Here is a 25,244-nt window from a genome sequence, read left to right on the forward strand (position 1 = left end):
AAAAAGAAAAGAAAAGAAAAGAAACTGGCCCGAGAGAATGAGAGGTTATGAAGTCTGGAAAGAGAAAGGTTTTATCTCTAGCGCTGGAACTTCTGTGATAGCCTGAGGCAATCCTGTTCAGCTAGAGACCTCAAAGAAGCTGCTTCCAAAAAAAGACATCCTTGCTCTGGTATTTGTAACCAAAGGAAGTCAGAGGTGGCTGGATGAAGAGAAAAATGAAAGCAGCATCCTGGGAGAGATGCCTTCCAGAGTTCAGGGCACCAGGTGGCCGAGAAGCAGAGGAGGAAGGAGGGAGGGGAGATGGAAGGTCATTTATCATCCTTATGGGGAGCAGGAGCTGGGGACCCAGGGCAAGGTGTTGGGTGATTTTTGTGCTAAACGGGTCTGTCTTATTCTGCATTCCCCAGAAAGTGGAGCCTGAGGCTAAGGCTTAGGTGCTATTCTAGTAGAGTGTAGTCCCAGGAAGTGAGGGTGAGGGACTGAGGGAATGAAGCAAGAAGGAGGGAAAGGCAGCTGGTTCAGGCCCAGGGCAAACCCACCCTCATCCCTGAAGGAAACATTCCAGGCCCTCAGAGAGTCATCTGGGTGAGCTTCGGTGGAACTTTTCAATCCGTAGGTGGCAACCCATGAATAAATTGCAAAACCAACTCAGGGAGTCTTGACTAGCCTTTTTGGTTCGTGTACAATTTTTTGTAGAAACATATGCTTTCATTTCTCCTGGGTAAATGCCTAAGAATATAATGGCTGGTTAATACTGTAGAAGTGTGTTTAACTTTTTTTAAAAAGGTGGTCATGCCATGTTATAGTCCTACCAGCAATGTAGGAGGCTTTCAATTATTTAACAAATTCATCAATGCTTGAGATGGTCAGTGTTGTAAATTTCAGCCATTTTAACAGGCATGGAATGGTGTCTTCTTGTGGTTTAAATTGGCATTTTCCTAATGACTAATGATGGAGATATTTTTGTGTGTTTATTAGTCTTCCATATATCTTTTTTGTTTTTTGTTTTTTTTTTTTTTGGTGATGTGTCTCTTTAAAAAGTTTTACTCATTGAAAATATTAGGTTGTTTGTATTAGGTTGTTTATTTTCTTACTATGGAGTTGTTAGAGTTCTTTGTATATTCTGGATCCAAGTCTTATATCAAATATGTGCTTTATAAATATTTTCTTCCCGTCTGTGGCTTGTCTCTCTCTCTCTATTTTTAAACATGTGTGTGTGTGTGTGTGTGTGTGTGTGTGTGTGTGTAGATAGAGACAGAGAGACAGGGTCTCGCTATGTTGCCCATTCTGGTCACAAACTCCTGGGCTCAAGTGATCCTCCTGCCTCAGCCTCTGAAAGTCCTGGCATTACAGGCATGAGCCACTGTGCCTGGCCTTGTCTTTCTCTTAACAGTGTCTTTTGGCCGGGTGTGGTGACTCACACCTGCAATCCCAGCACTTTGGGAGGCTTAGGCGGGTGGATCACGAGGTCAGGAGATTGAGACCAGCCTGACTAACAAGGTGAAACCCCATCTCTACTAAAAATACAAAAAATTAGCCCGGCGTGGTGGCGCATGCCTGTAATCCCAGCTACTCAGGAGACTGAGGCAGGAGAACTGCTTGAACCCAGGAAGTGCAGGATACAGTGAGCCGAGATTGTACCACTGCGCTCCAGCCTGGGCGACAGAGGGAGACTCCGTCTGAAAAACAAACAAAAAACAATGTCTTTCAAAGAGCAAAAGTTCTTGATTTTAATGAAGTCCAGTGTTTTCTTTTATGGATTGTGCTTTTGGTGTTGTATTTAAGAAATCTTTGTCGAACACAAGGTTACAAAGATTTTTTCGTATTTTTTTGTATAAGTTTTGTAGTTTTCGGTTTTGCATTGAAGTCTGTGATCCATTTTGCATGAACTTTTACATGTAAGTATAAAGTTCTTTCACTTTTTTGCATATAGATACCATGTTTCATGACCTTTTATTGATAAAACCATCCTTCCTCCACTGAAATGTTTTGTACCTTTGTTGAAAATCAATTGACCATACTGCGTGTGGGTCTGTTTCTGGAGTCCCTATTCTGTTCCATTGATCTATTTGTCTATCTTGATACCAATACCACACTATCTGGATTACTGTAGCTTTATAAGTCTTGACATCGGTAATATAAGCCTGCTAACTGTGTTCTCTCTCAAAGTTGTTTTGTCTGTTCTAGGTCCTTTGCATTTCCAAATGAGTTTTAGAATCAGCTTGTCAATTTCTACAAAAAAAGTACTGGAGGTTTGATTGGGATTTCAATGGTCATTTTTTTTTTTTTTTTTTTTTGAGTTCTGGAAAATGAATATGAAGAACTATAGAGATAATTTAAGATCAGGGATGACTCTATTTTATTCCAGAGAGAATTTACTTTTACTCTTGGCTTGTAGCTGGAGGCCCTAGCAATCTCGGATCACCTTAATCAATATAGTGATTGAGACAGAATGGATTCAGCCCCTGCAAGGACTGGTCTAGCTGTGTTTCATCCTTTTTTCTAGGGTGTAATTCCCCTGAGTTCAAATTCCAAATATGGAGCTTCCATCAGAGGTCCCCCTCCTTCGATGAAAGAAGGGATGGACAGATAAGATGGATGGATGGGTAGATGGATGAGTGGATGGGTGGATGGGTGAGTGGAGGGATGTGTGAGAGGGATGGATGGGTGAATGGATGGGTGGATGAGTAGATGGGTGAGAGGGATGGATGGGTGAATGGATGGATGGGTGGGTGGACGCATAGAGTGATGGGTGGATGGACAAATGGATGGATGGATGGATGGATGGATGGATGGATGGATGGATGGATGGTGGTTGGGTAGATGGATGGATAGGATGGATGGGATGGGTGAGAGAGAGAGATGGATGAATGGACTACAGAGAGCTCTACAGCTCCTCAGAGGAGCTTAGAGGTCATTAGGGGTTCAGTGGAGGCCAAGTGGCACCATGTGAATCCATTTAAATATTGGTCCCCATAGGGTTCCTTTGGAAAGAAAACAGTTTCATGGCTAAAAGTAATCCTGAAGCCTCTGCTCTAGTCCAGTCTCTGCAACTCATAGATTTTGAGGGCCAGACAAGGGAGGGGCCTTTCCCAGTGTCCCACAGCCAGTTAATGGCCAACCTGAGACTGGGTCCACATCTTCTGACTTCCAGACCAAGGGGATTTCCTCCACCGACTTTGCCTTCTGTGGTTTGCATGAGGTTCCCATCTCCTCCTTCTCTTTTTCCAGGGGAAGGAGAAATTCCTGGGCATCCTGAACAAATACATGGAAATCCATGGCACTGTGTACTACGAGAGCCAGCGGCCCCCTGAGGTGCCAGCCTTTGTGAAGAACCACGGCCTCTTACCACAACCCGAGTTTCAGCAGCTGCTGCGCAAGGCCAAAGTGAGCTCCCATCCCCCATACCATTCTCACACGTGCCGGCTGCAGACACTGAGGTCACTACCCATGCCTGCCAGGCCTGCCACCATCACTCAGGCCCCTTCCACATGTGGACATAACCCAGCATGCTCTACTGTCCTGAGCCCCACATCTGGCCAGAGCCCAGGGGTAGAGATATGGGTGCCTACCAGGCAGGAGGGGCCCTATAGAGAAAGGGACCTGAGCAGGGCCAGCAGAGCAGCAGAGCCGTGGCTCAGTGATGGGGAAGTAGAGTTGCGCTGCCCATCCGCCCCCTTGCAGTACCAGTCCAGCCAAATGGACTCCTGGGTCAGGCCTGGCTTTTGGAGACACTGAGCTGGGGTGGCTGGGTGGGTGGAGAGAGGGGTCCTGGCTAGAGTGCCATTGAGCCACAAGTCCTGAGTGACTGCTTCCGGGGTTCCTGAGCTGTACTCCTGGAGCAGCAGTTGACATAGTGGGCAAAACCCTGACTGGACCCTGGAGTATCAGCTGAGGCTGGAGAGTCTTCAGCCAGCTTCTAGGCACCCCCACCCTCTTTTTTCTGAGACAGGGTCTTGCTCTGTTGCCCACGCTGGAGTGCAGTGGTGCAATCAGGCCTCACTGCAACCTTATACTCCTAGGCTCATACAGTCCCCTCACCTCCGCCTCCTGAGTAGCTGGGACTATTGGCTTACACCACCACACCTGGCTAATTTTTAAATTTTTTGTGGAGATGGTGTCTTCCTACATTACCCAGGCTGGTGTCAAACTCCTGGGCTCAAGCGATCCTACCACCTTAGCTTCTTAAAGTGTTGGGATTACAGACGTGAGCCACTGCACCTGACCCCAGGCCCTCTCTTGATCTCACCATAGCTTCTTTCCCAAGGCATCTTGGATGTGTGTGTGTGTGTGTGTGTGTGTGTGTGTGTGTGTGTGTGTTTCTTGGGGGCAGTGGAGATGCTCGTGTGCAGTGAATAACCTGAACAACCTCACAGAACAGCCTTGGATTCAGAATCATTTATTAAGTGCCTTCCAGGCCAGCCCTGTGCACTCCTAGCACAGGTTACTTAAAAAATAATAATTTTGGCCAGGCACGGTGGTTCATGCCTGTAATCCCAGCACTTTGGGAGGCCGAGGTGGGCGGATCATGAGGTTAGGAGATCGAGACTGTCCTGGCCAACATGGTGAAACCCTGTCTCTACTAAAATCCAGAAAAAAAAAAAAGTTAGCTGGGCGTGGTGGCATTTGCCTATAGTCCCAGCTACTCAGGAGGGTGAGGCAGGGGAATTGCTTGAACCCAGGAGGCAGAGGTTACAGTGAGCTGAGATCATGCCACCATACTCCAGCGTAGTGACAGAGCAAGACTCCATCTCAAAAAAAAATTCAACTTTTAGTTTAGGTTTCAGGGGTTCATATGCAGGCTCGTTAGCTAGGTATATTGCATAATGCTGAGGTTTGGGATATGAAGGATCTTGTCACCCAGGTAGTGAGCGTAGTACCCAGCGGTTAATTCTTCAGTCTTTACCCCCTTCCTCCTCCCCACTCCAGGAGTCCCCAGTGTCTGTTGCTGCCATCTTTATGCCCATGAGCACCCAACGTTTAGCTCCCACTTACAAGTGAGAATATGCGGTATTTGGTTCCTGTTCCTGCTTTAATTCACTTAGGATATTGGCTTCCTGCTGTATCCATATTGCTGAAAAGGACATGATTTTTTTTCTTTTTTTAAACGTCTGCATAGTATTTTATGGTGTTTATGTACCATATTTTCTTTATGCAAGCCACCATTGATGGGTACCCATGTTGGTTCCATGTCTTTGCTATTGTGAATAGCTTCGCACAAGTTAGGTGCTGAATAAATGTTTTTGGGGTGAGTGAGTGAGGTTCCTGGAGGTCTCTTGTAGGTGCGGGCCTGCACCTTTCTCGGCTTGAAACACTTGCTCTTCTCTTCCTCCCTCCAGAATCATAAATCATAGCCTCATAGAGCAAGAAGAGACTATTGATAATAGCTAATTAGACCCCTTATTTTACAGATAGGGAAACTGAGGCCCAGAGAGGGGAAGTGCTTGCCCATGGCACAAGATGTTCTGGGCTGGCTTTTGTGGCCCAGCTGCCTCCTGTGAATATCCTGAAGCCTAACCTTGTCCCCGGCATCCTGGGGCTGACCGGGCTGTGCGGCGCAGCGCTTCCTGACCACCGTGTGCCTCTTGATTCTGCAGCTCTTCATCGGGTTTGGCTTCCCCTACGAGGGCCCCGCCCCCCTGGAGGCCATCGCCAATGGCTGCATCTTCCTGCAGTCCCGCTTCAGCCCACCCCACAGCTCCCTCAACCACGAGTTCTTCCGAGGCAAACCCACCTCCAGAGAGGTGAGTGAAAAGCATCCTGGTCCCCAATCAGGAGGGGCCGGGACAGAGACCCCTGCAGGTCCTGGAAGAGGCAGACTGAGATGTGGGGCAAAAGGAGATAGGACACGTGGATGGGGTACCTTCCTTTGTCCCTGCCCCGCTGGCAGGCACAGGGGGCAGCTGCGATCTCTGTACCCTTGCCAGGTGTTCTCCCAGCATCCTTACGCGGAGAACTTCATCGGCAAGCCCCACGTGTGGACAGTCGACTACAACAACTCGGAGGAGTTTGAAGCAGCCATCAAGGCCATCATGAGAACTCAGGTGAGAGCAGCCACATGCCGTTCAGACCACTACTAGTCCACACTGCTGGTCTTTACTCTGATTAGAAAACGGTGCCCCTCTGGGTGAATTCAGACTTGCAGGCCTGGGTTGGCAAAGATATCCATCCCTCCCCTGGTCAGACACAGCTCTGAGCCCGGGCATGTGGATTGGAGAGTGGAATGGGGCCCCCATTCATCTACTCAGGTGTGATGTGTGGGGAAATGCCTTTGTGCAGTGAGCAACCTGCACAACCTTACGTGGCAGCCCTGGATCTTGAATTATTTATGGAGCACTTTTGAGGGCCAGGTGCTAAGTGAGTGTTTTCACGATGAATGTGTGGAGATTCTTTAAACTGCTGCAGGTGTGGGTTTGCAGCCTTTACCCAGCACATTTCAAAATATAATGTGCACACAGACCATCTGTTAAATACGGGGCAACGCTTTGAGTAGCAAGGGGGTAGAACACCCTGGGTCTCCAGCGAACGTGGGTGCTGGTGTGTGTAGGTTCACATGTGTGGGCTGGGTGAGAGTGAGGAGGGGGTTGTGCCTGATGCTCATCTCCACAGTGGGCATGTTTGTGGCTTTTGAGCATGCCTTGTGCTTGGCTGGTTCCTTCATTCTGGGGAGGCTAAGACCTGGTAAACGAGAGAGCCTCCTCTCACTATGGTCCTCCTGGATCCCCTTCTTGCTATAGCTCAAATAACAGGCTGAGCAAAAATAATTGCTCCAGGCCGGGCACAGTGGCTCATGCCTGTAATCCAGCACTTTGGGAGGCTGAGGCGGGCGGATCAATTGAAGCCAGGAGTTTGAGAGCAGCCTGGCCAACATGGCAGGTTTCTCAAAGTCAGGGGCTGTCTGAGATTGGATTCCTCCAGGAAGTAACATGAAAACAGGGATTTCAGTAGTAGCTTATTTGGGAGGCAACCCCAGGAGGCAGGGACGGAGGTGCCAGGTGAGGCAGGATGGGGTCAGCAGGTGGTACCTGGAGCTCATCACCACGGGGGCCTCTGTGAGATGGGGTAGGTCACATCCCAGAGCTGTCCTGCCCGAGGACAAGGAGGCTAGGGTAGTATCCTCCTCTTCCCATCCATCTGTGGCTGAGGGTGGCGCCTGGGATGCCAGTTCCTGACACTTTTGACCTGCACATGGATGGGCAGAGCAGGCCAGAGACAGCCTGAGGTGGAGTCACAGGTGACTGAGGGTGGGGCGCTGATGGTCCTGCTGCAGGGAGAGGTTGTGTGACCTTGTAATGCTGGGTCCTAGCAAAGCACCGGCCTAGACAGAGTGGGGAGGGATAAAAAGCTCCCTTGCTAGCTCTCAACCCAGTGTTGTCCCTTGTCCTGGGCTGGTGGCTTAAGTTCTGGCAAGGCCTTGTAGAGCACAAACAAATAGAGGCCAGGTGCAGGGGCTCACACCTGTAATCTCTGCACTTTGGGAGGCTGAAGTGGGCGGATCACTTGAGGCCAGGAGTTCAAGACCAGCCTGGCCAACATAGTGAAACCCCATCTCTACTACAAAACAAAAAATTTAGACAGGCATGGTGGCACACGACTGTGATCCCAACCACTCAGGAGGCTAAGGCAGGAGAATCGCTTGAACCTGGGAGGTACAGGTTACAGTGAGCCAAGATCATGCCACTGCACTCCAGCTTGGGTGACAGAGCAAGACTCTATCTCAAAAATTTTTTAAAAAGACCAATAGGAATTTGGCCCCTTGGCCACGCCCTAGGAAGAGGGCCAGGTATTTGACTGGTACCAGTTCATAGGCTTAAATGGGGCTAGAAGTACCAGTGCCAGGAAGGAGGCCTTAGGTAGGGACCTCAGTGCATAGGAAAGAAGATTGAAGGGGGTTAACTGATTAATTTCACTGCTGGAAACTGACCAACCCCAGCCCACTGCATGGGGAAGCTGGCAGCAAGGTGCACAGGTAGGGAAGGGGGCTCCTCCCACCCCACAGTCTCCTCCTGCTCCTTCTCCCCTCTTCTCCACCCACCTGCCTCTGCTCTCCTCCCTCTCCCCTCCCCTTGCAAACCAATCCTCCAAGGCTTCTCCTACAGAGGAGCTTGAGCAAGGCTGGGGAGGGGGACTACATAGACTTTTCCAATGTGGGGAGCAGAGTTGGCCCAACCTCCAAGATACATTGTTGAGCTGAATGAGGAAGACACTCCACCCTGTGGATAACTTGCCCCCCCGGAGGCCCAGAAAGCAGGGTCAGGGGAGGGCTGTGTGCATGAAGGTGCTGGGATAGTCGCAGGTATTTCTGGTTGGACACATAAGAAATTGATAACTGGGGGAAGGACTGAGTGTCTGGGGTGAGAGGAAACTTCCCTTTCATTGCTTTCCTGTTTGATTTTTTTTTTATATGAACATCTGTTTAATTTTGTTAATTAATTAGAAAATAACAATTACAAAGGGATTAAGGAAGCAAGGTATTGCAAATCCGACCAGCTGAGACTTGTGCTGGGCCCCAAACCAGCCGAGGCCCCTCTGCCTTCAGGCCCCTCCCTTCTGTGGGCCCCACCCCTCTGCATAACAGTTCACCCCGTCTTAGCTCACAGCAGCTCAAAAACGTTCATGTGCCCAAGAGTCACCCAGGGGAGGGGCTTAAATGCAGATTCTCGAGTCCATCCTGTACCTTCCCATTTAATAGGACCCAGCTTTGTGTGGGAATCTGCATTTTAAACAAGAACTCTGGGTAATTCTAATAATCCCATTTTATTATTTTTTTAAAATATTCTTTTTATATTATTTGAATAGAGACAGGGTCGGGGGGTTCTCACTTTTTTGCCCAGGCCAGTCTCGAACTCCTGGGCACAAGCGATCCGTCTACCCCGGCCTCCAAAAGTGCAAGGATTACAGGCGTGAGCCACCATGCCCGGCCTAATAATTCTAGTTTAGAAAACAGGTTTAGGGCCAGCTGGTGGAGGCTGAGAGCAAATGAGGGCCGCCATCAGCGGGAGTGGCTTGTTCAGCAAGTCCTGTGGCCTTTTACAGGGAAAGGGAGGGAGGAGCGGCCAGGATGGGGAAAAAGAGGTGAGAAGAGGAGGTGAGAAGAGGGAGATCTAACACACAGCCCAGCCGGCCCCCGGCCTGACAGCCATGGAAAACCAGGGCCCGGCACCCCTTCTGTGTCTCTGCACCTCCCTGGCTTTGCCTGTGGGCATCTCTGTGTCCAGAGCAAGGCCATTCAAGGTGATGCCAACACCGGCCTCTGCCGCACCCCTCCCTGCTGTCATTCCCGCAGGCCAGCAGTTCCCAGGCAGGACCAGCACCTGTCACTCTGTCAAGACTGATTAGGGTGCACACCTGTAATTAGACCTAATGGGGGTGATTACTAGGCCAGGCAGGCTGGCTTCTCCGGCAGGAGATTTGTGGCAGGCGGAACGTCATTCCTGGCTGTGAGCGTTCGCTTCACACAGGGACCTTTGAATTACCTTATGACAAGAGCTTCAGACACAGGAGCGAGAGCAACTCAGAGATCTGCTGTCACGGAGAGGGGGAGCGGCATTTGGAGGGGAAAGCTCTTCTCTGGGGAGTTTTATTTATAACCTGGGAGTGAAGCCTTGTCCCTGCAAGACCCCCAGAAGTATGTGGGGCTCAGAGGCTCCCAGGACTTTGTTGTGAGTAGTTAGGGAACCAGCTGGGGCAGCAACTGGCTGCCAGGGTCTTCTTGGGCCATCAGCTTGGGAACGAGAGCAGGTCGGGACAGGGCTGTGCAGAGCATGGGGCTTCAAGGCTGGGCCGAGGATGGGACCTGCAGATTCTCCAGGACTTCGAAGTTGCCCCAGTGTTAAGAATACCCGTGCACAGTGCCGGGGGATGTCAGTGCTGGGGCAATGTCCGGCTTCAAGGACATCGGTGACTGCTGCTTCCCTGGGACCCTTGAGTGTCAGGAATGTCCCCTTGGCCAGAGGCCCCAGGACGGGTCTCCTAAGAAACACAGGAAGCAAGACCGAGCTTGGCACAGTTGAACTTCCTAGCACCACCCAACGCCAATGAGGAAGAAAGGAGGTGGTTGCAGGCTTGAATCAAACAGTTAGATTTTACCCACAGGCTGAAGACAGGAAAGTGGCCTCATTAGGAGATGGGCTGGGCCAGGTCAGGTGCCACCAGATATGTTGGGGTGGGGAGGTTGAGGCTAAAACAGACCTTTCTCTGAGTCTGGGACGGCTCCTTCCCGGGTCCTGACCGCTGCCCCTGCCCTTCCAGGTCAGTGATTTCCTCCGTGGTGGCTCTGCGCTGGGCTTGAGAAGGTTAATGGAACAGGAAGGGGCTGGTTGATTAAGAAGTCGGGGGAGGCAAGAGTACCCCCTTACTCCTCTGTCACCTCTTCCCTCCATTTCCCTGGCTTCTTGAACCCCAGCTACTACAGGCATCTGCCCACACGACAGGTTGCTGTGCGACTATTAGATATTTATTTATTTATTTATTTATTTTTGAGACAGAGTCTCGCTGTCACCCAGGCTGGGGTTTCACTGGTACAGTCTCGGCTCACTGCAACCTCCACCTCCCAGGTTCAAGCGATTCTCCTGCCTCAGCCTCCTAAGTAGCTGGGATTACAGGCACCTGCCACCATGCCCAGCTAATTTTTTTGTAGTTTTAGTGGAGCCGGGTTTCACCATGTTGGCCAGGCTGGTCTCGAACTCCTGACCTCAGGCAATCCGCCTGCCTCGGCCTCCTAAAGTGCTGGATGTAATCCACGCCTGGATGACTATTAGATATTTAGACAGGCAGCCTGTGGTCTCTGTTTGGGGGTTTGTGCCTGTGGGGGCAGGGTACTTTGCAAATGTCACCTCATTCCCGCCGACCGGGAGATGCCCCTGTGTTCCTCTGCATGAACGTCCCATGTCTTGGGCAGGATACAGGCAGAGCTGGGGATGCCTTTTCATTCCATGGCTATTTCCTGAGCACCCACTGTCTGCCAGGTACTGTGCCAGGCACCGGGGATTCAAAGTGAACAAGCCGTAGTCCCCACCCTCAAGGGCTCCATAAGTTCACGAGAGACATGAGGAATAAACAGGAGACAATAACACAGGGGCTCATTCTGTGCTGGGGGAAGTCTGGGGTGCTGGGAGCCACCACAGAAAGTGTTCCTGTAACAGGAGTGGGGGTGGGGTTCAGGGAAAGCTCCCTGGAGCAGGTGATGCCTAAGAGGGTGGGTGGGTGGGCTGTGGGAAGAGGAGGTGTCAGAGCCCAGGAGGGGACAGAGTGTGAGCTTTATCCTCAGTGCAGTTGGGACCAGAACCTGGGAGGGGTGGGAGGGATGAGGCTGGGCCTCGTGGGTCCTGAACCTGGGTCCTGGAGGGTGTGTGGGGAACAGGGACTCTGAGCTGGGCGGAAGGGCCAGGTGGATGGGGTGGTCGGCTCCCTGGGCACGGCACAGGATTTGAGAGCCCACCAGACCTCCACTCCGAAGGCTGAGCATGGCAGGGCCCCGAACGGCTGGGCCTCCTCCCGCGCTATGTATCTTCCCGTCCCTCCCACAGGTAGACCCCTACCTACCCTACGAGTACACCTGCGAGGGGATGCTGGAGCGGATCCACGCCTATATCCAGCACCAGGTCAGTGAGCCCTCTGGTCTCTGCCCCAGATCTCGTCAGACCAGAGGAGGGGGCTGAGCCAGCTTCATTGTCTGCCCAAGGACCTGCACCCATGAAGTCATCCAGCTCCCTGCTCCCTCCTCCAGCCTGTCCAGTCTGTTTTCCCAGAGTTCCCTCAGGGCTGGAGACAGGCAGGCCTGACTGTGGGTGTAGAAAGCAGCACTGCTCGGGGCATCCCTGCCCTGGGCCCAACTTTAGAGCTGAACCCCACGGCACTAACAGAAACACAAAGACTTTTATTCTTAGGAAACAGTGGTTCGAAAGTCTGGTAACTGATTGGGATTTGGTAACTGGGAGGTGAAGATCCCCGGATTGCCCACCCACCCGCTAAGGATGGCAGTGAGACTGGAACAGGAGATTGGGATCTCTGCCCTGAGAAACCAAGGACAGCCCCACGGTTTCAAAAGCTCAGCCACCCCAGCCCCCGATGGGAGCACCCGGGCAGGCAGCTGTCCCAGGAGTACACTCCTTTCTCCTCCCATGGGTGCTCAGAGTGCCTGGAAGTAGTGGGTGAGGAGGAGGACGTGCCCTATTCCTGGGGAGTCCTGGCCCCCCACTGCATCCTGGTGGGTCTAAGCCACCGTGAGGGCTGCAGGTGGCCCAGATGGAGCGCGGCTCTGCAGGTTCCAGGTCTCCAGGGTGATGCCTGGGGTGGGTCTTGGGCTCGGGGGCCCTGGAGCAGGTGGCTGTATGGCTGTGAGAAATTTCCACGGATAGTGCTTGGCCTCCCTTTCCATCTTGTTGGCCCCACCAATATTAGGGGCCGGGAGAGTCTGGTTCTCCCCTGTCCCTTTACAGATGGGACTACCGAGGCCCCCAGGAGGGAGAGCGTGTTCAGGTGACAGGGTGAGGGGCAGGGCCGTGGCCAGAACCCAGGACTGAACCCAGACAGGAAACTCACAGGAAAGCATTCGCGGGGCCCTCTGACCTCTGGAGCTGAACCCTGCAGGGAGAGCCTCACGGCCAGCCTGGGGCCCTGTCCCTATGGAGGGCAGGGCTCGTGGGCCCCAGGGTAGAAACACCAGCCTGACCTGAGCATCGAGGCTGCTCCAGGGCAGACAGGATGCAGAGGGCCCTGAATCCATGTCCTGTTCTGCCATCCAACCCCAAGGCCCTGGGCAGGTGCCGTGACCTCTCAACCTCCATAATTCCTGTAAGTGATCTGGAGACACGAGTGTCCATGGGAAGTAAATGAAATAATGCAGGTAAAGCTACCCGGTCGGTATTCAGTAAGCGCCCAATAGTGGTGGCTCGTACTGGCACGGCAGGGCCACACCTTCAGGTGTCTCCCAGGCACACCTGGGTCACATTTCCCCACCCTAACACTGCTCTCCTCCTTGCAGGACTTCTGCGTAGCTCCGGGCCCTATCCTACCAGGGGCCCACACCCCGCAGAGCCCCTTTGTCCTGGCCCCCAATGCCACCCACCTCGAGTGGGCTCGGAACGCCAGCTTGGCCCCTGTGGCCTGGCCCCCCGCACACTCCCTGCGGGCCTGGCTGGCCGCACCTGGGAGGGCCTGCACCGACACCTGCCTGGACCACGGGTTGATCTGTGAGCCCTCCTTCTTCCCCTTCCTCAACAGCCAGGACGCCTTCCTCAAGTGAGTGTGCCCCCCACCCAGCCCCTATCCTCACTGGCCCAGCCGGGCTCACTGAGAGCTCACACCCAGAACTGGCCCTCAGCTCTGCCAGTGGGGAGGATTTAACGCTTTCCAGTGAGTCAGGAAGGATCCAGAAGGGATCCTCCAGGCCATTATCCAGGTCACTGCTGTCCTACTCTTGGCCAAGCCCTAAACTACCACGGAAAGCTCCTTCCAGTGCCTGCTGTCTTCCACCCACTCAGCCGCCTACACAGCCTATTTGGGCATTGTCCTGACCCAGACCATGAAAGCTGTCCCGGGTGCTCCTCCTACTGGGGCTGCCTGGGTCCCCAGCCCCTCCAGGCCAGGCTCCTCTCTTCTCCAGGGGTCCCTGGGTAGCACGTGGGATAAAGGAGTCGTAACACATCTCCTTACCCAGTCTGGGATGGGGATGGGCCAGAGAAGTGGGGCAGGCAGGACTAGGCTGGGGGCAGCCCCTACCCTGCCCCAGCCCTTCTGCCCAAGTGACCAATGCTGAGTGACGGTGCTGTGTGGTGCCTGCCAGGCTGCAGGTGCCCTGTGACAGCACCGAATCGGAGATGAACCACCTGTACCCGGCCTTCGCCCAGCCTGGCCAGGAGTGCTACCTGCAGAAGGAGCCTCTGCTCTTCAGCTGTGCTGGCTCCAACACCAAGTACCGCCGGCTCTGCCCCTGCCGCGACTTCCGCAAAGGCCAGGTGGCCTTGTGCCAGGGCTGTCTGTGAGTCCACCTCTGCCGCCCTGCCTGGCACCCATGCTGGCTCTCTCCTGCCACAGGAGAAAGCACCAGCAGGTTCTGAGCTCCAGCTGCTTGTCCTTCTCGCAACCCCTCCAGGCCGGAGCTTCTTTCCTTAGCCAGGAAGCTGGCAGAGGAGAGCTGTGCACAGGAATAGGAGGAGGCAGCATGCTGAGCCCCTGGGACCCCCCAGGCAGGCTCCTGGTTCTCTCCTGGGGACTCACGGCAGCATCATGGCCAAGAAGATGTCGGACTACTCAGAGTCCTCATGGCCCAGGAGCAGGTGGTCAGAGGCCCCTGGCTTTGTGCAAGGCCAGATCTGGGCCAGGTGGCGAAAGGGGCCCAGTCATTCTTGGGCCCAGGATGGGGCCTCTAGACTTGCAAGGGAGAGGAGCAGGGACCAGACTGCCCAATGGTCCCTGAAGGGTCCAAGGAGGGGCCCTCCCCATGGCCCTGGAGAGCAGGCCTGGGTGGTACCTGCTCCAGGCAGGGAAACTGGGGGCTCGCCCTCCTCCTATGAGGGGAGCCAGGCACACAGGGCCCATTGGTGTTTGGGATGTGGACAGAGGGGCAGGGGGCTGGGAGAAGGCTAAGCCGAGGAGTCCTGTTTGTGCCTCCCCTTAGCCCCTTCCCTCCCGATTTCCCGATTCCCCCACCCTCCCTCTACACTTGAGGACCACAGTTGGGGGTGCAGGAACCACCCAAACCCTAGTTGAATTGTTTCTCTCTCCTGCTTGTTCCACCCCTTTTCACTCTGGGCTTCTCCCAAAACCCATCCTGGCATGACCTGTGACTGACTCCAGACGGTGGATTTGTTCTAAAGCCTCAATCCCTACCCCCTCCAAGGGGCAGGTTTCCACCCCAGCCTCAGAGAATGGGCTCTGGGACCCCTGCCCGGGGGTGGCCTTCATGCACCAGGCACTTCTACAGGTGCTGACTCCCCAACTCCCCAGCATCTTTTGCAGACGTGGGCTTGGGATGGAGCCTCAGCCCCATGGTACTCCCTGCCCAGTTTCCAGTTGCCCTGTGTGCTTACCCCAGATAACCTCCCAGCCCACCAGTGCCGAGTCCTCGTCCCTACCTCCAGCTTCCTCCGGCCTCAAACCGCCTCCAGATCTAGCCGTCCTTCTCCGAGTGGCATGCCTGCCCCAGGATGCCCCTTCTCCCTCCCCCCATGCCCAGAGCCCCGCCTGCCTCAGCGGGTCAGGCCTTCAGAACACTGCCACCCACCCAGTTTTATAATCCTGCTCCCACCCACCAACCTAGGCCTGCTCCTCCGCCCTTCCCAGGAGGCAGCCCCGGGATGCTGAGAGTTGGTGGAGGGGCCAGGCCGGACACTTCCCACGGGAGTCCCCTCCAGACATGGCTGGCCCCTGCAGCCGCAGAAACCACGATGGCAAAAAAAAACTCATTGGTTCCCAAGGACTAACCTGTGGGGGAAAGCAATAGAGACACTCTTTTTCTCTCTTTTTTTAAAGATTTATTTCTTGAAATAATAAATATTTTATTGGGATGTGAGATGCAGAAGAGGAACTGTGCTGATTCTCATCTTCCTGCGGCATCCAGCGCTTGCCCAGGGTGGAGGGCAGATGGCCGGGGTGCCCGGGCTCTGCTCCGTGTCAGTTGGGGCCCATGGGGCGCTAGGCCTGCGGAGCTGGGTGCTGTCTGCTTCAAGCCGTCCAAAGGAAGTCCCTGCTGATGGCAGAGACCCGGGGTCTCTTAGCTGCCCCAGAGCTGTGACTGCAGGCACCCTGACAAGCAGTGGCGAACTCAGTCATGTTCACCTCAGGCTGGCCTCTGCCTACCTCCAGCTGGCTGTGACAGTGGCAGCACAAGGTCAGAGAACACAAATCCATTTTGGTAAGAGCCTGAGCCACATAATGAGAAAATGAGCCAGTGTTTACTGCCTCAGGCACTGGGCTGAGAGTTTGTCCCATGCTTGAGTTGTCATTTCATGCACTCAGCTACCCTAGCAGGTAAGTGCTATTGTATTAATATTTCCACTTTACAGCAAGAGACACAGAGAGTTCAAGTCACTTGCCCAAGGTCACACAGCTTGTAAGCAGAGAGGTGGGATTTGCTATAAAATGGGGATCATTTTCAAGTCATGGTGAGGAGCAAATGGCTGGATAGAGTGACAGCCTGGCATGGTGACCCTGCATGCATGGTCTTTGCTCCAGGTTTTTTTTATTTTTTGAGACGGAGTCTAGCTCTGTCACCCAGGCTGGAGTGCAGTGGCATAATCACGCCTCACTGCAACCTCCGCCTCCTGGGTTCAAGCAATTCTCCTGCCTCAGCCTCCTGAGTAGCTGGGATTACAGGTGCCCACCACCACACCCGGCTAATTTTTGTATTTTTAGTAGAGACAGGGTTTCACCATGTTGGCCAGGCTGGTCTCAAACTCCTGACCTCAGGTGATCCACCTGCCTTGGCCTCCCAAAGTTCTGGGATTACAGGCATGAGCCACCGTGCCCAGCCTTCACTCCAGGTTTTATGTGATCCTATATTTGAGTCACTGCACAATCAGGGCCTTCCTTCCAGCCACAAGTTCTCCACTGGGGCAGTTTTGTTCCCTGGAGGACCACTGGCACTGTTTTGGATTGTTGTGACTTGAGGCAGGGGTAGCATGCTATTAGCCTCCAGTGGGGTAGAGTCCAAGGATGCTGGCAGCATCCTCCAGTGCACAGGACAGCCCCACGGCACAGGAAGATCTGGCATGGAGCGTCAGCAGCGCCAAGCTTCACACACCCTGTTCCAGGCCAGGGGTTCTCAAATTTTGGCGTGCGTCAGAGTCACCTGATTCCTGAGCTTACTGAAACACAGGTTGCTGGGCCCCTCCCGCAGAGTTTCTGATTCAGCAGGTCTGGAGTTGGACCCTGGGATTTGAATCTTCAATAAGCTCCAGGTGGGTGGGAGGATTGCTTGAGCCCAGGAGTTTGAGACCAGCCTGGGCAACATAATGAGACCTTGTTTCTACCAAAAAAAAAGAAGAAAGCCAAGGTTGGTGGCATGCACCTGTGCTCCCAGCTACTCAGGAGGCTGAGGTGGGAGGATAGCTTGAGCCTAGGAGTTTGAGGCTGCAGTGAGCCATGATTGTGCCACTGCACTGTAGCCTGGGCAATAGAGCAAGACCTTGTCTCAAAAAAAAAAAAAAAAATGCCAGGCATGGTGGCTCATACCTGTAATCCCAGCACTTGGGAGGCCGACGCTTGAGTTGGAGACCAGCCTGGGTCACACAGACCTCATCTGTCTAAACAAAAACAAAAACAAACAAAAAAAACTCTGGGTGCTGCTGCTGCTACAGGGGGCCAGGGCCCACACTTTGAGAACAGCTGGTCTAGACCAAGCAGGTACTAGAAGGTATTTCAAACATGAGAGTACCAATAACTTGATGCCAGTTTTTAATTAACAGTGACTGTGGCCATTTCCTTGTTCCATGTAATGCCAGGTGAGAGTCCTCATACAACCAAATCTGCTCACAGAGATCAAAGCCACAGAGATCAAAGCCACAGGCCATCAGAATTCCTCCTGTCCCCTCATTTTACAGATGGAGGCCCAAAGAGACCAGAGGCCTGGTCCATATCGCACAGCTGGAGGAAAAGCCCAGATCTCAGTCCCTCTCTGTCTCTGCTTCTGTCCCTCTCTGCTATGCTGCTTAAAAGAGGCTGAGAAAAAAATAGCTGAGCCAGGCATTTTCCATGGTCTTGTCCAGCAGGAGGCGGGTAGGGCTCAGAAACCTGGCCAAGGCCTTCTTTTAGGAACTGAGCCTAGTTAGGAAAAAAAAAAAAAAATGGCCAGGTGCGGTGGCTCACACCTGTTTTTCTCAGCATTTTGGGAGGCCAAAGTGGGAGAATCTGAGGTAGAAGGATCACTTAAGCCCAGGAGTTTAAGCAACATGGCAAGAACCCATCTCTACAAAAATTGTTATTATTTTTATTTTTTTGAGATGGAGTCTCACTCTGTCACCCAGGCTGGAGTACAGTGATGTGATCTCGGCTCACTGCAACCTCCGCCTCCCGGGTTTGAGCAATTCTCCTGCCTCAGCCTCCCAAGTAGCTGAGATTGCTAGGATTACAGGCACCTGCCACCATGCCCGGCTAATTTTTTGTATTTTTAGTAGAGACAGGGTTTCACCATGTTAACCAGACTGGTTTCAAACTACTGACCTTAGGTGATCCACCCGCCTCTGCCTCCCAAAGTGCTGGAATTACAGGCATGACCCACTGCACCCAGCCTACAAAAATTATTTAAAAATTAGCTAGTGTGATGGCAAGTGCCTATGGTCCCAGCTACTTGGGAGGCTGAAGTGGGAGGATTGCTTGATCACTTGAGCCCAAGAGGTCAAGGCTACAGTGAACTGTGATGTGCCGCACCACTGCACTCTAGCCTGAGTGACAGAGTGAGACCCTGTCTCCAAAAAAAGGACTTTATTTTTTTGAGCAGTTTTATGTTCACAGCAAAGTTGGGTGGAAAGTACAGAGATTTCCCATATGCCACCTCCCCCACATACACAGGCCACCCCCACCATCCACATCCCCTACCAGAGTGGTCCATGCGTTCCAATCTGTGAGCCTACACTGACATCATCAACCAAACACAGCTCACATTGCAGCTCACTCCTGGTGCTGTGTGTTCTACGTGTTTTGACAAATCTTGAATGAGATGTCTCCGCTATTACGGCACCATACAGAGTGATTCCATTGCCCTAAAAATCCTCTGTGCTCCCCCCATACATCCCTCCCTCCTTCTAACCCTGGAAAACCACCGATCCTACGACCATTTCCACAGTTTTACCTTTTCCAGATCATCAGGTAGTTGGAGCCCTTACAGTCTGTAGCCTTCTCAGATTGGCTCCTTTCCCCTAGTAACATGCATCTAAGATTCCTCCGCATCTTTGCATGGCTTGATGCCTCATTTCCATTTAGCCCTGAATAATACGCCATTGTCTGGATGGATCACAGTTTGTTTACAGATTCACCTACTGAAGGACATCTTGGTTGCCTCCAAGTTTTGGCAGTTCTGAATAAAGCTGCTATAAACGTTCACGTCCAAGTTTTTGACTGGAATCCATTTTCTTTTCTATTTTCTTTTTTGCTTATAACAATCATAGTCATTTGTTTTGCTCACAGAGCTGCAATTTGGGCAGGGCTTGGTGGAGGTAATTTGTCTCTGCTTCACATGGCATCAGCTGAGGTGGCTCGCCTGGAGGCTGGAGAATCACTTCCAGGACAGCTCACTCATGTGGCTGACAAGTTGGTGCTGTCAGCTAGGGAGCTCAGCAGGGCATTTGGGCTGGGGCCCGTGGTTCCCATCCATGTGAGCCTTTCCAAGGACTCTTGTGCTTCCTTGCAGCATGGTGGCTGGGTTCCCAGAGTGAACATGCCAGGAGAACAAGGTGGAAGTGAGCATTTTTTTTCTTTTAACTAGCCTTGGAAGCCACACGCTGTCGATGCTGGCATACTCTATTGGTCGAGGGAGTCACAAAGCCCCTCCTGCTGCAGTTCATGAGGAGGAAACACAGATGCCACCTCTCAATGGGAGGGGTGTCAAAGTCACAGTAGAAGCAGCTCTCGTGGAATGGGATATAGTGTTGCCTCTATCTTTGGAAAATATCATCTGCCAAAGATGCATCTTGGTCTTCCAGCATTTCTGGACGGTTGCCCTCATCTGGTCCAAGATGGCTCCCTTCTAAGGCCTCATTCCATCCAATGAAAGAGAAAAAGGAGAGGGGGAGTCAGCTCATGCCACTTCTGATTGTGTTGCATTGGCCAGAGCTTAGTCACATGACCATACCTAGGTTTACCAGTTTATTGTAAAGGATTTTGCAGAGGATATAGATGAAGAGCTGTGTAGGGTGAGGTATGAGGGGGGCGGAGGACGTGGAACTTCCATGCCCTCCCTGGATGGCCACCTTCCAGGAACCTCCACATGTGCAGCTGTCCAGAAGCTCCTGGACACAATTTCCAACTAATTCAGGTAAATGCCGAGGAACACGATTGCTGCATCATATGGTAAAAGCACATTTAGCTTTGTCAGAAACTGCCAAGCTTTGTAAGAAACTTCCAGAATGGCTACAGCATTTTGTATTCCCAGCCCTGAATGAGAATTCCTGTTGTTCCACAGCCTCACCAGCATTTGGGGTTGTCAGTGTTTTGGATTTGGGCCATTCTGATAGATGTGCAGTGGTATCACATTGCTGTCTTAATTTGCATTTCCCTGATGACATATGAAGTGACATATATATTTCTTTGCCATCTGTGTATCGTCTTTGGCGAGGTGTCTGTTCAGGTCTTTTGCCCATTTTTTAATTGAGTTGTTTTCTTATTGCTGAGATTTAATAGGTCTTTGTATATCAGCCTACTTTTGAATCCTGTCTGAACTTTTAAATGAAGCTGGAGGGGCTGGCAGGCAGTAGAGGGAGAGAAGTTGAGAATTAGAAAGAATTTGCAGCCCAGATGTCAGTGCCAGGCAGAGCTGTGGCTCCCATGCCTTCCTCTGAAGTTGGCCACGCCTCCTTCAGCCCTGGCCCAACTCTGAACAGTGGAGGGAAGGGCAGGCACGGGCTGGCCTCAGCACCACCCTGCCAGGTGACCACCCCTCCCCACTCACAGGTGAGGAAACAGGTGTGATGAAGTTCCTCAGCCTGTGGACTCACCTGAGGAGCCAATTAAGCCAAAAACCAAAATATCTAGGCAGGGCCAGGCATGGTGGCTCACGCCCGCAATCCCAGCACTTTAGGAGGCCGAGGCGGGCAGATCACTTGAGGTCAGGAGTTCAAGACCAGCCTGGCCAACATGGTGAAACCCCGTCTCTACTAAAAATACAAAAATTAGCTGGGCATGGTGGTGCATACCTGTAATCCCAGCTACTCGGGAGGCTGAGGCAGGAGAATCACTTGAGCCTAGGAGGTGGAGGTTGAGACTCCATCTCAAAAAAAAAAAAAAAATTACTTAGAGTCAGGGTCTCACTCTGTCACTCAGGCTGGAGCTCTCAAACTTCTGGGCTCAAGCAATCTTCCCACTTTAGCCTCCTGAGTAGCTGGGGCCACAGGCGTGTGTCACCAAACCTAATTTTTTTTTATAGAGATGGGTGTGGGGGGCGGGTCTCACTATGTTGCGTAGACTTGTGTCAAACTCCTAGGCTCAAGCGATCCTCCCACCTCGGCCTCCCCAAGTGCTGGGATTACAGGCGTGAGCCACCGCATCCAGCTGGCATCCGAGTTTCGTAAAGCACTCCTCTGTGTGTCTAATGTGGTTCTGCTGTGAACCACTGCACTCACCCATCATACCTGGCCAGCTCCTCTGCAGCCCTCGTGGCTTTGCCCTCCAGGGAGGGAGAGGAGGTTGAGTACCAACTCGGGGAGGCCTCATTTGAAGCCTTGGCCTCCAGCCCCAGCACGTGGGTTGACGCAACTTCTCTTGCAGCCCAGGGTCCACTAGGCTGAGCCCAGTGGAGGAAAAGGCGGGGGTTCCAGCTGGACCTGGGGGCAAAGGATGCAAACAGGCCTCGGCTGGCTCCAAGACGGTCCTGAAGTTCAAGGGCAGGAGAAATAACATGAGTGGGAGGCTAGTAACGAGTTCCGTCCCCCAGAGCCAGGAAAGCTGGAAGGCAGCAGAGACAGGGTCCCAGGTCCCAGCAGGCCTGTAGGAGGCCAGCTGCCTGTGGAGGTCCAGGAGGCAGTGCCTACCCTGGGTTCTTCTCTTGGCAGCCAAGGCACCCTCTTAACTGGGCCTGGCGGGGCTGGAGGCCGAGCAGCTAGACCTGGTGGACCTGCCTTCCCTGTGCTCTGGCCCTGCAGCTGCCCCAACTCCCTTGGCTGACTTAGAAGGCTCCCAAAGACTCCGTATGTTCCCTAACCCCACCTTCCCACGCCCTCCCCTGGGGAAGATCTGACCTCTGGGGGTCAAGAGCAGTTTGGGGTCTCAAAAAAGAGGTCCGCAGGGTTTAGGTTTATCCACTCCTTTCTGCCTGGCCACACTGGCTCCTCCATGTATTGGCCTGGCACTCTCTAAAAGGGAATCCATGCATTCCCTTAATGGGGGCGGGGTCCTCTTTTCAGGACTGTGCTAGGGAGAGGCCGCCCTGCTCCTCCTTGGCTGTGCACGTGCAGACCCCGCCACCCCATCCCGACGAGCCCAGCTCAGAAGGGAAGATGGGGTGAAAGCCCTGTCATGGTCCTCGCAACAGCACCGAGCTCCTCGCCGGGCTGGCACCCGGCACCCAACCTGCTGCTGCAGAACTTCCTCTTAGTTTGCACTTCAGCTTCCTCCTCTGTAGAATAAGGGACATCATCCTGAGACACAGATGTTTTGAGGACTAAAGGAGGTAAGGCAGGTAAGATTCCAGGTGCTGCCTCTGAGATGAGGTGGCTGTTGATGACTGCAAGACACTCAGCTGCTCTCGGGAGCCGCACTGTCTCCAGGGGCAAGGAGCTGCCGCCCCTCCCGGCAGGACAGCACAGTAAGGCTCAAGTGGTCCCTGGTTCCCAGCCTGCTGCCACCCAAGATTAGAAACCCCAAACCTGGGGGGCCTTCTCACCGCAGCTGCTGGAGGGGTGGCTGTCCTTGGGCAGAACAACACAGAAGATGCTGTGGGCTGAATTATGTTTCCCCGCAAAAGATGCATTGAAGACACCCCTGGTGCCTGTGAATAGGAGCTTACTTGGAAATAGGGTGTTTCCAGATGTTCATCAATTTGAGAGGAGGCCAGACTGGATTAGCGTGGGTCCTAAGTCCAACAACTGGTGTCCTTATCAGAAGAGGACCCAGGGACACACAGGGAGAAATCCCTGTGAAGACAGAGGCAGAGATCAGAGCCATGCAGCTGCCCCAGCAAATACTAAGGACTGCTGGTGACCACTGGAAGCTGGGAGGGCAAAGAAGGACCCTTCTCTAGCGCCTTCAGAGGGAACACGGCCCTGCTGGCACCCTGATGCTGGACTTCGGGCCTCCAGAACTGTGAGGAAATATGCTCCTGTGGTTTTAAGCCACAGCTTGTGGTAAGTTACTATAACAGCCACGGGAAGCTCATAGGAAGGGTCAGATTTCTGCCTTTGAAGATAGTAACAGAGGCCGAGCCACGCATCCTGACTCAGGAGTTAAACGGCCCCCCGGTCAGGCTGCTGGCTCCAGCGTGCAGCCCGCTTTGCTGAAGAAAAGCCTCGAAGGAAAAAGAACGCAGCCCCCCAGGGATCCAGACCAGTCCCCCCGCCCCAAATAAACACCCACAACACAGACCTTCAGGGCACCTGGGGTGCAGAATTCAGGCGCTTACAGCAGGAGACTGGGGTGGTCCTCAAGCCTGACTTTTCAGGTTGATTCTGCGCTCCTCTGGGACTGGCCCCTCTCAGTCGAGTCAGCCTGAGATCATCTCCCTCTGAGTCTCAGCTAAAAATAGTCCAGGCTCCGATGTCTGCATATATTTGAATATTGGGCTCAAGAGACCATGATTCTGGGGAAACGGTGCAGCTGGTTCCCCTGATGTTGGGGCGTGAAGCCAACAGAGCACGTTCTCCCCATTCAACTCTTAGCTCTCACAGCTGCCTAGCCCTGACCACCAGCCGCCTCTTCCTTAGAGAACCTTTGCGGCGGTCGGGGGCGGGGGGTTCTTCTCCAGCCTAGGGCCCCATGGAGCAGCCCAGAGCTGGGTGGGATTTGGTTTTTGGAGTGCTGGGAGAGTTTCAGGCTGGGGTCTCAGCCCTGGGAGGGCTCCTTGGGCCCACAGAAGATACCCCTGGCCCCCATGACTCCCCCAGCCCCATGCTGGTGCCCACCCGATCCTTGGACCTCTGAAGGTGAAGGGTGGGTAGAGACTATGAATCCCCCGGCCTTGTCTCAAGCCAGATTTAGACACCCTCGCTTCCCCCTCTCTTTTCCCTCTCCCCATCACCATCCGTTCAGCAAACATTCTGCCAGGAGCAGTGCTTGGTAAGGCACTAGGCCTGGAGGGTACAGTCTCCTGTCTAGTGGCTGAGTCCTGAGCCCCTGTGTCCAGGGCTGGGACCTGCTGGGGACTCAAGCGGGCTTCCTGAATCTGTTGGTGCCTGGTTTTCATCAGTTCTGGAGACCGCTCTGCCAATATCTCCGATCTTCCTTCTCCCAGTGACAGACGCCCCTCCCCATCTCACCGTGCTGGGGAGGGGTGTTTTCACTTTGTCCTTCCACAGAGGCCGCAGTCCTGAAGGGGCCTGGCTTTCCGCAGGGGTCTCGATTCTGCATGTCCATCCCCAAGGCCACACCTCTCGTCTCCATGGAGGAGTCAGAGTCCAAGCCCTGGACCCCAGGACCGGGAAGCCTCAGCCGGCACAGGCCACACTCACGCGGCCACCATCTGGTTTTCAGCTCCTGGTTCACTCTGGCCCTTGGGCTTCCCCTCCTTCCTGCAAGCTCATCGCTGCCTTAAGCTGGATGTGATTGCTTGTGGTGTTTCCTTTCCTTTTCTTTGCATTTTCCTTTCCTTTCTCTTCTGTCTTTTCCTTTCTCTTCTCCCCTTCCCTCCCCTCTGCTTTTCTTCTCTTCTCTTGACTGAGTCTCGTGCTCTGTCATTCAGGCTGGAGTGCAGTGGCGCGATCCTGGATCACTGCAACCTCCACCTCCTGGGTTCAAGCAGTTCTCCTGCCTCAGCCTCTCGCGTAGCTGGGGTTACAGGCGCCCACCACTCCTGGCTATTTTTTTGTATTTTTAGTAGAGATAGGGTTTCGCCACGCTGGCCAGGCTGGTCTCGCACTCCTGACCTCAAGTGATCTTGGTCTTGGCCTTGGCCTCCCAAAGTGCTAGGGTGACAGAGCCACAGCGCCCGGCCGGTTCCTTTTATTTTCTGGTGTTTCATAAAGAAAGGGTACGCAGTTCCCGTGCCTGACATAGGACGAAGTTGTTAACCTTCCCAGAGGTGCTTTTGTGCAAAGAGTGACTTATCTTCTGGGATATGATAAAGAACGTGGGCCATGGAGTCAGACAACCCTGGGGTCAAACCCTGTCTTGGGCCCCCATTGCTAGCTGTGACCCACAGAGTTTACATCTCTGAAATTTTGTTCCATCACCAGGTTAAATACCTCTGTGTTGGAAACAAATGGCCACAAATTTAGTGGCATAAAATAACACAATATATCTTACAGTCCTGAACATCAGAAGTCTGAAACGGCCCTCACTGGGCTAAAATCAATGTGTCAGCCCTGGGAGCTGCATCCCTCTTGGAGGCTGCAGGGGAGAATCCATTTTCTTCCTCTTCTGTTTTCTACAGGCTGCCTGTA

At 53.2% G+C, this 25,244-nt stretch overlaps 1 protein-coding gene and 1 long non-coding RNA gene across 2 annotated transcripts in view; one reads left to right on the forward strand and one right to left on the reverse strand.

Moving 5' to 3' along the window:
• MGAT5B (alpha-1,6-mannosylglycoprotein 6-beta-N-acetylglucosaminyltransferase B) overlaps nt 1-15,526 on the forward strand; it is an 87,227-nt gene extending 71,701 nt beyond the window's left edge. The window contains exons 11-16 of the mRNA XM_026455922.1: nt 3,203-3,387; nt 5,598-5,744; nt 5,928-6,044; nt 11,529-11,603; nt 12,986-13,242; nt 13,787-15,526. Of these exons, the coding sequence (XP_026311707.1) occupies nt 3,203-3,387; nt 5,598-5,744; nt 5,928-6,044; nt 11,529-11,603; nt 12,986-13,242; nt 13,787-13,985 (980 nt within the window). The 3' untranslated portion in view covers nt 13,986-15,526. The remainder of the gene's footprint in view (nt 1-3,202; nt 3,388-5,597; nt 5,745-5,927; nt 6,045-11,528; nt 11,604-12,985; nt 13,243-13,786) is intronic.
• Nucleotides 15,527-15,606: 80 nt separating this feature from the next.
• Nucleotides 15,607-25,244, reverse strand: part of LOC111542572 — a 22,927-nt gene continuing 13,289 nt past the window's right edge. Inside the window, exon 3 of the long non-coding RNA XR_002731593.1 lies at nt 15,607-15,691. This is a non-coding gene — a long non-coding RNA (uncharacterized LOC111542572). The remainder of the gene's footprint in view (nt 15,692-25,244) is intronic.

This window comes from Piliocolobus tephrosceles, chromosome 16 (assembly GCF_002776525.5).
Source record: "Piliocolobus tephrosceles isolate RC106 chromosome 16, ASM277652v3, whole genome shotgun sequence".
In the NCBI taxonomy this organism is placed as follows: Eukaryota; Metazoa; Chordata; class Mammalia; order Primates; family Cercopithecidae; genus Piliocolobus; species Piliocolobus tephrosceles.